Source organism: Cydia splendana, chromosome 2, assembly GCF_910591565.1.
Source record: "Cydia splendana chromosome 2, ilCydSple1.2, whole genome shotgun sequence".
Classification (NCBI taxonomy): domain Eukaryota; kingdom Metazoa; phylum Arthropoda; class Insecta; order Lepidoptera; family Tortricidae; genus Cydia; species Cydia splendana.
The window spans coordinates 30727286-30741643 of NC_085961.1; the positions used below are offsets into that span (position 1 = coordinate 30727286).

General features: G+C 37.5%; 1 protein-coding gene across 2 annotated transcripts in view; it reads right to left on the reverse strand.

The window, feature by feature from the left end:
• LOC134806161 (high-affinity choline transporter 1) overlaps positions 1 to 14358 on the reverse strand; it is a 357022-nt gene that overhangs the window by 337763 nt on the left and 4901 nt on the right. For both annotated transcript variants that reach the window (XR_010146468.1, XM_063779451.1), the window contains exons 3-4: positions 8221 to 8328; positions 7032 to 7187 (exon numbers count right to left, since the gene is read on the reverse strand). Coding sequence is in view for 1 of the 2 variants with exons in the window: in XM_063779451.1 (XP_063635521.1) it covers positions 7032 to 7187; positions 8221 to 8328 (264 nt within the window). In the remaining variant the exon portion in view is untranslated. The remainder of the gene's footprint in view (positions 1 to 7031; positions 7188 to 8220; positions 8329 to 14358) is intronic.

The following is a 14358-nucleotide window of genomic DNA, read 5'->3' on the forward strand; positions in this document are numbered from 1 at the left end:
TTATAATATTTTAAACTTTCGCGTTTTGAACACATATTAACTCACATTATACGAAACGAAACAGATTTACGTCGGTAAATCAAGGTAATTGAATATAATTCGCGTTAGACCCGTCTATAATGTGAGTTAATATGTTTGCCGCTCTTTTCTACTGACGGAAATGGCTTGAGAGAGAACCTACATATATGTGACAGTAGAGGGTGGATTCAAATGATCAACATTTTCAGATAATGTGTGTATTTGTTAAATTAATTCAGTGAAAGCCTGATAGGAAAAATGTATCTACATATAGGAGACCGGGTATGATTATCTCACGGGTTATATCTCATGAATAGAACATGTTCTAGATATCTTGCCAGGCATCCACTCAATTTCATGTCTCTCTAATTGGACAGCTTTTTTCCATAGTTCTCTGCGAATAGCATCTTGTGGGAATCTGAATGGAAAGTAATGTAAAATGACAATACCAAATTTGATTATTAATTTGAAATAACTAGGTAGCTTTTTTATAGCTCCATCTCATGAAATAAAAAAGGAAAATACAAATCTGTAAGAAGGAATTTATTACTACATTTATAATTATATAGAAAATACCTAAACCAAACACAAGTTAATAAAATAGTCTACTTCATTTAGCATAACACCATCCCTATTATCCTCGCAATTTAAAAAGTCGTATGTTGTTATGAAAGTTGTATGCAGTTGTTACGTTTTAGCTTAGCACGGTAGTATTGAAAACAAATCGTCATGTTTTTTCCAAATTCTACTGAAGTTATCTGTTTACTACAAGTGAAAAGTGATTCCACTGTCCTTGGTATGAACTAAAATAACTTCTGCACCACTTCACGACACATGAATATATTTTTAATTACAAAAAAACGTTGTTTTTATAAATCAATTTAGCCATTTGTCACTGACTGTCATCTCGGTGGTACTGAGATTGCCAATCGAGCAGTTTGTAAGTACCGCCTATCGCGGGGTAGTTTGCGTTGGGTCATAATTGAGCGGACAGAATACTTCCATGTATAGCATTTCGCTGCATAAGCCGAATAAAACCTCAGCTTTTAAATACAAATCAAACGAAGTGGCAAAGCTTGTTCCATTCGCACTTAAATTTCCCATGGAATTTCTAAACGCAGCTTTGCATGTGTCAAGGTCGACGGTGCGAAACGCTATTTTTGTCTCTCCCGTAATGGGCCAGACAGTGACATAATTTCAGGGGGGCTATTTCGATTGTTTACTTGTTTAGGCCGGTGATTTTCTATAAAGGAACCGCCGAGGCTCGCAAAATCATAGTAAAATAGCCAGTCACTTTCTTGGAAGACTACATTGAAATTGCTTAGGTAAAGGGTGATGGCGTAAAACTGAAGCTACTAAAAGCAAGTGAGTAGCTAAGTATAGACAACACAATTACAAGTCACATACAGAGGGGGCCGCGAAAAATATATTAATATGGGGCTCTCACATCCACCTGCTATGAGTATATGAAATGAATGATGAAAAATTACTCGTCTAGTATTTAAATCTATATTGTTACACGCAGTCCGCAGTTAACCAGATGAAATGAATATCAGCCCCCTCAAACTTATTTTAAGGCGGTACCTAATCCTGCGCTGTCCGTTCCGTGTCACATTACTCTGTACGACAACGGTCCTGTCCCAGCCCTCTCGGCTAGCGTTTGAATAAATCGGGGGCCTTTCTAATCTACCCGCGTTACGAGAACACTGCATTTAGTACAGTATCTTTGGCAAGCGAAAGATAAATCGAAACAAGTTGATTTTTCGCCTAGTAGGAAGGTAACTATAGTTACGAAATGCTAACGAAGATAAGACCGCTATGATATCATTTGTAGAAGAAATGTTTGAACGAACGTTTGCAAGTGAATAGAATTTAAGTACGGCACGCATATCAACTCAAAATCGGCCACAAGACAAAACTTGTCAGAACAAATGCTATTTTAATTTGTCAAAATAAAGATTCTAATCAAACAAGGGAATGGAAAGCCTCTTAATGGGCCTCTAAGCGTTCAGAGGACAGTTGTATTATCCGTAACATGAAATGCTAGTTCACAATTATCACTCGATATCCTGTTTGAAACCGAAAACGGAACCAAATAGAAGATTCATTGTGACGGAATTCAAACAGCTTTCGGTATATCTCTAGCTTTCCGTATCTAGTGGCATTTTGCGGGGTTTCCTCAATTTGGCGTCTAACGGATGTGCGGAGTGTGACAATGACTGCTATAAAGATCCGCGAAATGGTGATACGCGAGAAAATGTTTCCGATGAGTTTTATAAGACACTTGGAGAAGTTGTGGAAGAGCCGTTTCTCACCTTTAAACGGCTTTGGTAAATATTTGTTTTCTGTTCAGATTATTTATCGTGATCCTTATTCAAACGGAAAGTTATAAAGAAAAATAGAAAGGAAATAAGAAATTGTCAAAATGGTTACATAGTACGTAGTTTAATGTTAGCATGACTTACGAGTCTTCCGACATTTTGAATTCAAACATTGTATGACCCCGATTTCACCCCTCAGTTTTTTTATGGTAGGTAGGTATAGGTATAGGTATGGTAGGTAGGTTCAGAGACAAACGCCATATTGCAGGCTAGCATGCACTGGGCCCAAGACAGAGCGGCTTGGAGAGCGCTGGTGAAAAGTGTCCACATTCGTCACGTCCCTCAGCCATGAGGATACGACAAAGAAGAAGAGGTATAGGAGGCAAATGAGCAGTGTAGTCGCCTGATGGTAAACAATGACCCTCGCCCATGAACATCTGCAACAATCGAGAGGTTGCAAGTGCGTTGCCAGCCTTTAAGATGGGAGTACCCTTTTTGCTTGAAGGTTAAATAAGTCCGAAAATACCGCGAGCGACAGTTCATTCCACAATTTAGCTCAGGTTCCGAAGTCGCACATCCCAGCTACGCAGCTACCAGCATTTCTAATAAATATGTATAATTAATTACAAAACAATTTTCTCAGGTAGCTCGCTCATAGCTCTAAATTCTAAACTAGTACCTACACCCGTTAGACTCGAGCCGTAAACCCCTGTTAGTGCGAGTACAAGTAACTACCCCGCCGCCAGAAGTGCCGTGAATCTTTAATACAAACCCCCTCCCCACCCCTTCGTCGCAGACTTGCCCTCTAGCGCCCAAAACAAAATGCATTGTGTAGTGAACTCTGTTATTGATGAAAAGTAAATACTCGTATAGTGTACTCGTACCTGAGAATATGAGATTTTTGTTTGCCTACGGCGAATTGGTTGGTACAGCGACCTTTAGGTTATTTGAAATATTGCTTTTTAGATAAAGGATACCTAATGGTAATTTGTATTGGAATTTTGAGAAAGTATTACAATCTGCAGTACATTTGAGTTAACTGTTAAAATAATGTTAGTTCTTTTAGTTTTATTCAAGCCTTTTTGCTAGTGATACGGTATTGTCATTGCGTCTTACGTAAAGTTCTAATTTACGTGATTAGAACTTATGCTTGCAAATGATTTTAAAGGACTTCTAAAATAAATATCATATATATAAAATCGAAAAACCAGAACGGGATAAAAAACGAGGGAAGAAGCGAGATGGCGCCTTACAAATTTCTAAAAAAGTTTTTGACACGTTTCTCAAATACGACGCACGTATGATAAGAAAAAACTGTTTCAATCTATTATCTAAATATGGGAATAGAACTAGAGCATAAAAACTATCGCTTTCTATACGTATTTAATTTACAATAAGCAAAATAAATTTTCATAACAATCTTTATTTTAGGACGATCGGCCGTTTCTCGGCAACTCTCGGTTAGTTTCGTTTCGGTGGTGCCACAGACTAGACCAAATTATTCGTAAGTTAAAGTTACCTTAATTATGTTTGTCATGTTGGTATACAGTTCATTCGGCATTTTTTTACACGAAGTAAAATAAAAAGTGCTGTCAACCTCAACCTTAGTCTATAGCCTAATATACGAGTGACTTATGCCACATATGACGTATCATTATCAATCAAAATAATATTATCATATTATTAATAATTTGTATTTTGTTGTTTTAAATTTCTTTTTAAGTTATATTATTCAGATTGACTTTCACGGCTTCGGCAAAAATTGCTATTCGTCCGCGGACCGGGCTGCCGAGATGGGCCAAAAATACAAAGTTGATAGTAAGTTATAATGTAGGTAGATAAAGTACATGTTCAGATATTTTTGAGCGACCTGATGAAAATAAGCAAATGTACAGTCAGCAGTCAGCCAAATATCTTAATATAACTTTGTTGCCATAGAAATAAGGATGTGTTCCGATATAGTGGCGCAATATTGAGAGACCAAAGCTAGCCGCTTTAGTGGCTCGGACACTTAGAGAGAATGGGAGAGAATCGTGCCGTGAAGAGAGCGTACTTGGGACAACAAAATGGGACACGCCCGAGTGGACGTCCTAGGTACCGCTGAAACGACGTAGTTGCTCAAGACCTGCTCAACCTCAACCATGGCGTTGGCGACTGGCGAGAGCTATCGCAAGACCGAGAAACATGGCGTGATCTGGTGTCGGAGGCCAGGACTCACTTTGGGTCGTTGCGTCGCCGTAGCCATAGTAAGTAATGTTAATATCCAGAAAGGGAAATGGGGACTACCTACGTTTGTATGAAAAGGCGATTTATGGGCGGTGGTCGTCCATATTCATCATAAGACGGAAATTAATCTAATGAACGTTTTTGCAACTAGGCTTATAAAAATAAATAATAATTTTATGTTGAAACAAGTTTTGAATAAATACCTACGTAGGTAGATGAAAAAATACAATATTGCCTTTAATCAAATCACATAATTTTTTGAGAAATTTGCGAATTAAGTTATCTAAATAACGGCTACCTACAAATAAGAAATCCCTATCACAGTTATACTTAAACCCTGGCAGGGTTGAATACATAATAATGTCGGTATTTAACTAAACATAAGACAAACTTTTTATTTCATTTACGCGAGCGGAGCTGCGGGCCCGTCTAGTAATTAAATAAGAAGTGAAATTTACAAATTACTTAATGGTTCATGATGTGACTAAAAGTCACCATAGAATATACAATAAATATATATACATTAGAAATGTTGTTAATTAAAATGTTTATGACGAAGGTGATGCCCATGCAGACGTTTCCCATTCAATTTTCATCCTTTCTCTTTTTTCTTAAGTATCTCTAAGTAATCTGTTTGTAAAAAGATCGCACATTTTCCTGATATTCTTTATAACGAAGCGGGTAAAATCGGATCGCGCCAATAAAAGGATTAAGATAAGAATTTAATCGCGGAAAGATATCATCTTAATTGCTTTGAGCAATTTGCTCGGCTGTTATAACAGCTTAATGAAGAGAGGCATCGATTCATCAACTATGAAAACTTCTTTTATAACAGATAAATACTTCCTGTGAAAAGATACTTTAGGAATTAAAATTTAAATACCAATAGAAAGTTTAAAGTGTAAACAAACAAATTTAGTAGTAAACAAGTTAGTAGGTATGAGTATAAACCCACCTACTGTTATCCATATATATAGTATCTTTGTTAATAGAACGAACGATGGTAGGTATTTTCGTCGCGCCAGTACTGATGGCAAAAACTGATTGCTTCCATCTGTCCACCTGCCCATTAGGTTAATGGATCTAGATCGGGATGAATGTAGATACTGTCGCGTACTAAAATCATCACTCTTCATGAGCCTTATGCATTTGCAATATTGCAATATGGCTTACGAAGTATCTCTTTTAAAAGTGTAAATGACGGTGCATAATTACTGAGTTAAATTATATACTGTTTTGTGTCAAATGGAATTGATTATTTTTATTTCAGACAGGAACAGAAGCCGGTCTGGAGTTGAAAGAAGCGAATTAATATATAAAACAATGAATTTAGAAAATTACTTCTATTAAAAAACGATAATTATAAAAAAGTGACAACCTAAGTAATTTAAAATCAAAGCGCATCATACAAAAGAACTCACACCTTTCAATGAAAAGAAATCGTTATTCACACGAAGTGATCTAATGCTAAATATGGCGACGACAGCTGTAATTCGATCAGGGACAAAATACCGGTATATTTTTCATACAAATTAACCGGTATTCAATTTCGGTACCTTGGTTGTTTATGTATATTTTTGCACTTAATTTAGCTAATCTGACCAATCATTATCCTTACCTAAATACTATTCTATAATATCAAAGAAATAATGTGAAAGCTATGAGATTTTTAGTTATACCCGTAACGGGTTAACCTGTTAGTTATATTCGATACAAACTGTCAAACATTTCGTACCCCGGCCGAAAAATTGCATGGCCGCTTTAGGAATGAATACATTCATAATGTGTCCATGCAGTTTTGCAACTAGCTGTACAAGCTAAATGGTACAGAAAGAACGATGAATGAACGAACTGCGATGACATTTAACCGACGGTTCAGTGCAACCGGTCCCCGCATTAACCCCGGAGCAGCGGTGTCATTTAGACAAACAGAAAATTAGGCACCCTGCCAACATACCAACCTCCACGCTTAGGGACAAATTAAGATAGGGATTAAACTAGCTATAAAACAATTAAAATAGTGATAAAACTTTATCCACACCAAGTTGGTCGTTAATACATCAATAAGGGCCGGTACAGACGGACTGCAACCCGACTGCAACTTGTATGGGAACTGCATGCCGACGTTGCAGTTGGCGTGCAGTCGCCGTGCAGTTCCCATACAAATTGCAGTCGGGCTGCAGTCCGTCTGTATCGGCCCTAAAGGAAAAATGAAAAAGTAAGATTTCAAGTGAGAACTTGAGATTTGCTCATATATTGAAATAGGACCAAAACAGCAACCCGTTCGGTCCCACAAAATATAAAGCGTCACTGTAGTACTCATTAGAAATATCGGGGTGATCTCGATGCCTTTGGCAAAGACTGATAGGCGAATTCAGGATAAGACTTCGTGAAAGAAAAAGAGGCAGGCCTTTTCCCAGCTAATAAATAAAACATACTAAATGTTGAAATAGATGTATTACTTACCCAGTGCAGCCAGGATGCCAGCAGCCCAGAAGACCTCTCCACACAGGGCTGGTAAGAACAGCAGGCCGCCCATACGGCTGCCGAAGGAGTCCTGCAGCGGATCCAGCATGGTCACGTAGCCCTGCTTCCTCATGGGGTTTGCGAAGAATATGCCGCCTGCAATAAACACCTCAATCAGTACGATGATCCATAATTTGTGTTTACCTAGTCCAAACTCGTACAAAAATTCACGTCTGATGTAGTTCCTTGTTCTAAGTTTTTCTCTTCAATCAAAGTTGAAAAGATTTTCTGTACATAAAGCGTATGCATAAGTTTCTCTTAGCTTTTGTAATATAGTAACAAAAATGTAAGCGAACTCGACACAACGTCGTCTATGGATTCTTAAGAGTGGCTGGTGGCACGCTGCCAATATCAGCCCGACTGGCTCGCGAGTAAAATTCGCTACCAAAAGCCCGAGCATCGCTAGTTGGCGCTGGTTTTAAATGCATTTATTCAAATTACACTGAACATATTAAATATATTAAGAACGGGTCACTCACGTATTTTAAGTCGAACCGTTCTTAATATATTTAATATGTCTGAGTCTCACGGAAGTTTTGTTATTAAAATTACACTGAACATACCCACTAGATTTTTCTTTTATTATACAGTTATAAATTAAGACTATGCACATGGAGTCTAGGTCTTGGTCAAAACCATAGTCTAATAAAACATGGTCTTCCATTCCCAGAGTGACACGGGCCTACGTCACAACAACATGGCCGCTATATATAGCGCTATCGCATATTATCATATAGCGCTGTCGCATGATGACGTAGGCCCGTGTCAGTTAGGTGACCTAGAAAAGACGGGAATGGAGTACCAGGCGGAGTATATTATTATACCATGGTCAAAACTATGACTCTCTACTTTCATACTAAGTACGTTAATCTGTCGGGATAAGTGCGCCCATAGGCGCATGCCCTTCCACCGCGATCATTTGATCAACCTTCACCTTTCTTTGCTGAGAAAAGTGCTATCACGGTAGATGGTTCTCTAGTCCATAGTTGTGATTGTATCCAAGTTTGATGTACCTACCTAGTTTTCCTATTTGTGACCACTGACTGTATATATACAGTATGCTATATCTTGGAATATGCCAAGAGGTAAAGTTTCTTACTACATAAATACGACAAATCAAGGTGCTTACCGAAGACCAGCGAGAGGGCATATCCGAATGGCGCCTGGCACCATACAAGTCCGGATGTGTAGATTGCCTCCGCTGTCCCATTGATGTAGCCTCCGCCCACCCACGTCGCTGAAACATAACCTATACGTTAGCATCATCATCTCAATACAAGTAGCCCACTTCGTATTTTGAGATCCCTAGCGTCACATACTGCTTGTCACTGAAACAAGGCACGTAGTGACCTAGTGACACAAATCAAATTCCTTGACTGTATGTACAATATCATAACGAATCTCTCGACACCCAAACTCATCGGAACCCTGTCAACACATTAGTATGCGTGTCTCGCGGAAGCGTTATCCCTGCTTCACGAGTTTGGTCTGAGGACGGATCTGCCCTGAAGTTACTCTTTCACGTCTAAAGTTTCAACTGTGTCATCGACTTACTAATATTTTGTACTAGCGACCCGCCCCGACTTCGCACGAGTTACACAAAACCTTAACAAAACTATACACCAAAAGAATCACTGAAAACCGCATGAAAATCATGAGTTTTTGAGTTTATCGCAAACATACAGACATACAGACAGACAGAGGCAGCGGGGGACTTTGTTTTAAAAGGTGTAGTGATAGCGATGGGATGAATTTGCTACGGGCTACGGCGTAGCACTTCGTAGCAAAGCTATATAAGGGCGGATTTACACTGGTAATCAACCTAATGCGGTTGCCAAATACCACAATTTAAATAATAAATAAAGATTTATGTCTAAATAGCCGAAAGCTCCTGTAAAATTGGATATTACATAATGAAATAAGTAATATACATCGTGTATATCGTGTATATGTCGTGTTTACCTATAATTGGATAGACACTTATTCATGTACTTTTGGCTTTTGTCTGTAATTTCTGTAGTGTTATATCTATTGGTAAACCTTAAATAATTAAATAAAAATATAAAAAAAATACATTGCACAGTCAGTTGCAGAGATAGTAGACCCATTTTGCAAACACGTTTCTATACGGGGGGGGGGGGGGGTCAGTTATATAATGCAGATCGATTCTGAAAGGTTATTTTGAACCCTTAGCGCGCTTAGTAACTTTTGCTGCAGCCTATACATAGGTTTAAGCGGAGACCCTCTCTTCAAAATACAACTAACATTGAGTATGAAAGTAAACAACGTTAAAATATTAATCCACTAATTGTGTTCACGGCTGACTTGTATTTGGTGAACAGCATGATGGACGACGTGGCGGCGTGCCGTGACAGTTACAAGGTCAACCAGGAGTTCATATTAATGTTGACGTAGTTAATGAAAGTGGTTCATTAATACGAGGCCACCCTAGTGAGTAAATGAGATTGTTATTTAATCATTGTTGTTTGCTGTCCTCTTGTCCCTCTTCCTGTGCTTGTACTACTATGTAGAGTCTGTGCGGAAAGAGAAGAGTCGTGGAATGTATTGGGCTCCATACATTTCACGACTCTTCTCTTTCCGCACAGACTCTACCTATGTAGTTATGTAGTTATTATCTATTATCTATATATGTACCCATGTAGTTATCTAGTTATTTTTGTATACGTTTGTGTCATGATTAAACATTATTGCGCCGAGTATAGACACACCTTTAGGGATTTTAGCATTGTTTTTTAGACTAGTGCATTTTGCTTTTGGAGAGCACGATGTATTTGTAAAGTGTAACTGCTGATGCATATCTTAAAGTAATGGCATAATATGAGCCAGTAACATCGTTTTTGGTCCGGCTTGTAGCAGATTATTTTAAAAATTAAATTTTTCAATTATAAAGGCAGTTTTCATTTAGAAAACGGAATACAAAAACGTGGGAAGTTCACTATATATTTTTTAGAAGATTTCGCAATTATAAAAACATTTCATCGGGACATCCATATTCTAACCCAGCTAAAAAAGGGAGGTTTATTATATTATAGGCGGCATGTCACGAACGTCGGGACATGTTGTGAGAATAAAGATTCATGAACCGCAAGGCTGCCATAAACCATTTAGTTGAGGAAGGAAAACGGGAAATATCCTATTTCAAGGAGACGACCGCGAATATAGAGCCCTAAGGGATTGTCAATACCCAATATCCACCAAGGGAACGATTTTGCTCGCCCACAGGATAATGTAGAGCCTACCCTGCTCAAAACAAACTTTAATAAAATACGTACCAGACACTACCAACTATCTTCTGCCCGCAACTTCGACTACATATAATTAGTAGGTACTTCATAGCTCCAACCCCCTATTCAGCCCCTTAGCTTTTCGTAATAAAAACTATACATTACATATTATTCCCTTTCACAAGACTCAAACACTATTATCTCGTGAAAGAGCTCTTGAGGCCTACTTACAGAATAATTTTATCCATATCAAATTTCATCTGTAGGTACTTATTAGGTTCAACGGTTTAAGCGTGAACGGACACAATATTAGTAAGGATTTCGGTACTTTACCTGTTAACTTCGTTAATAAAGAAAATTAAAATATTTTTTACTAAAATGATTGAAAATTGATTCTTAATCTGTGTTATCGAAATGTTTTAATGGGAGTGGGAGTTTAATGACAGATTAAATTCCGGCCTATTGAAATATCGAGACAAAAATTAGTTCACAACACATTCCGAAAAATTTCTAGCATATCCATTAACCTCTGAAGGTCCTACATCTTAAGACGAAACGGGAGCTGAGCTAAAAGTCAATTTTGAGATTTCAAGCTGAATATACCCGTCGCTCTGACGGGGCGTGAGAGACTGTATTTGTGTGTGTAATGCACGCACACAGATGCGTACGCTTGCACCCGCGCGCGCCTCATTGCCGACAATTTGCAATGTTATTTTTCGTGCGTTACTGCCACGAGGCGTTCACTTATTACTTACTGTGTTGCGATTGAATTTTTTGACCCGGCTTACGTTTACGGAACTCGATAATCTTTCTACTACTGTGACTTGGCTTTGTTTACTTGACTTTGCTGATCAGCTTATTGTTTTGGACTCCGTGAGTTGTGGTTACCTATTGGACCGCACGCAATTCATCTACCTTTATTCAAGTAATTAAGCGTAATTAGCCGAAACCTTTATAAGAGTGTAATTCATAAGAAGTACATAAGATATAATTTTGCTGTTAGCTTTTAATTGTATCACTTTACATATATGTTACTCAAATAACTAACACGGTTACACTGTTGTAAGAACATTATTTTTCAGGTAGGCCTTATTATACCTACTATAGGCCTTATTACCTCCTAGTACCTTAGTAGTAGTAGTACTACTACGGAAATTGATTCAAAGACTCAAGACTGACTTAAGTGGGAGTAGGGTGTAGGGTTTTTTCTAGGCTTAATGAGTTCGCTGAAGCTTATTTTTTATACTTAGCGCACAGAACCACTAGTTTAACAGTATCAGCTCTAACCACATGTCACCATTTTGTCCTTTACGTAACAAACTCAGGGGCCCAGAATATCCGATGTACCTATCAAATCAAGGTTCTGTACCAAATAAGGCCCGGTTATTATAGTTCGTTATTTTTTAGCATTAGAAAGAAGGTAAACAATCATGACGTGTCTTTTTATTAATAATTATTGAAAAACGCTTTCAAAAATTAGTTTATATTACTTATGAAAGCAAAAGAATATAAAAAAGTATATGATTAATACATACATACATACATACATACAATCACGCCTATTTCCCGGAGGGGTAGGCAGAGACCACGGATTTCCACTTGCTACGATCCTGACATACCACTTTCGCTTCCTTCACATTCATAACATTCCTCATACACGCTCGCCGGTTTAGGGTGCTCTTGCTCATTAATATGATTAATATGATTTATAATTCTAACATATTTGCTATGACTTATTTTTCAATGGTAATTTTTAATAAGACATGTCAAAATCTGTTACCTTAATGCAAAAAAAACGAACTTTAAGCGTGCTAACTTTCAAAATTTCATTTTTTATAAGATAGTATAAGTAGATGGGCAAAAATTTTGCGTCCATGTCCACCAGTGAGTAAGTGATTGAGATACCTAAACATTTAACTTTATAATGTAAAATGATATAATTTACTAACCTACTCGTTTAATTTCAGGTAGGTTGAATAAGGAACCAAGTAACCATGGGGAGGAGCAGTATTTACTAACATTTTCTTTTTGGGTCTTCAGAGTGTATCGTTTCCTTTTTTTTGCACATATTACACTTAAATATATATTCTCTGTGTAAACCCTTACGTCTTTCAATGACAAAGGCAAGATCAGCAAATGTACAATTTGTATGATCGTGCCTGATATTTGAGATCACAGAAAATAAATATTTTAAATCCACTATTCTGCGACCTTCTAAAATTTTGTTTTATCATGATTCATGATCAAAAAGCTCGGATTCAATAGTCATATCAAACGTCGATTATGCAGTTGATGATGAGCTTGCATTTTCTACCATTGGTGCTGCAAATGCATCAACCGGTGGCGATAAACTTTGCCCTCTTGTAAAACAAATTACTATTGTGATTGTGTCCAGCAAAAGGCCAAAATTCGGTTTACTTTCCTGTTTAAAATATTACTAATTTATTCATATTTCAGATTAGGTACATAGGTAACTGTCTGAATGTTACAATGCCAGCTGGCAAATTCTATCACATTTGTTTGTTTGGTAGTCATGGTAACATTCACTTACATTGATATCCTTATTAAGATCTGTATAAGTTGTTCGCAGAAATCGCGAAGCGTCTGGTTGACGTAACTGGTGACCGAAGAGCTGGCGGCTACCTCGCACAACGTATCAGCATTGCGATACAGCGAGGAAATGCCGCCAGCATCCTTGGTACAATGCCTCAAGGGCCTATTTTAGATTTAAGCTAGTTATTAATTTCGTTTAGTAGTACCACTGTATATATATTGTATGTAAATAAATGTTTTATTTATACGAGATCTGTATCTTATTATCCAGACCTTAAAATATTGCCACCGTTGCCCTTTAAAAAAATACTGTTTAAATAATTGGCTACTCAAACAATGCTTCTATAGTATAAATAATGACTACACAAAAATGGGTAGTATTGTATATAATGCACGAAATAAGGCCCGATTCTTAAGCGGGTTTAAATTTTGAGGCCATGTCCGCTAATACTATAGACAAAATATCAAGTTTAATAAACACAAAAAAAAAAAACATTGATGGGCCTTATTTTATAATTTAGGCCTTACTTTGTAATTTAAAGTAGAGTTAGGCCAAGAAAAATCTATAGCGATTTTGATAGAACACGCAGTGCAAGTATTATTTCAAACGTCGCTTCTATGAAATTATGACATATAAATAACACTTGCACTGCGTGTGCTATCAAAATTGCTGTAGACTTTTCTTGGTCTGACTCTAAAATATTCTTTATTACACCACAAACATAAAAACAAATTAAAAAAAAACCGGCGAAGTGCAAGTCGGACTCGCACACGAAGGGTTCCGTACCATTATTTATAAAAACGGTCACCCATCCAAGTACTGACCCCGCCCGACGTTGCTTAACTTCGGTCAAAAATCACGTTTGTTGTATGGGAGGCCCCACTAAAATTTTTATTTTATCCTGTTTTTAGTATTTGTTGTTATAGCGGCAACAGAAATAAATCATCTGTGAAAATTTCAACTGTCTAGCTATCACGGTTCGTGAGATACAGCCTGGTGACAGACGGACGGACGGACAGCGGAATCTTAGTAATAGGGTCCCGTGTTTTACCCTTTGGGTACGGAACCCTAAAACCGATTTACAATGTAGATAAAGGTAGCAACAGGCGGTCTTATCGCTGTTAGTTCTTATTCTTCGTTTGTTTAGCATTAGAGTGAAGGTGACGTGTCTTTTTTAAGCATGCAATCGTATAATTATTTAGCTTTTTTTGTAATAGTTATGTACTTAGTGGTTAATATTAGTATTTACTATTTTTTTTTCAATAATGCTTAAAAACGAAGTAAAGACATGACAACCAAATATTAACGCCATTGTAGGGCAGGATATACAGAACATGAATCATTAGTACTGTCACGCTCCGTGATTGTTGAGCCATTTAGGGTTCTAGCTAAATTGGACATTCCATAGAGCACGAGTAAGTAGGGAACAACCAATTCAGCTAGGACCCTAAATTGCTCGACAATTACG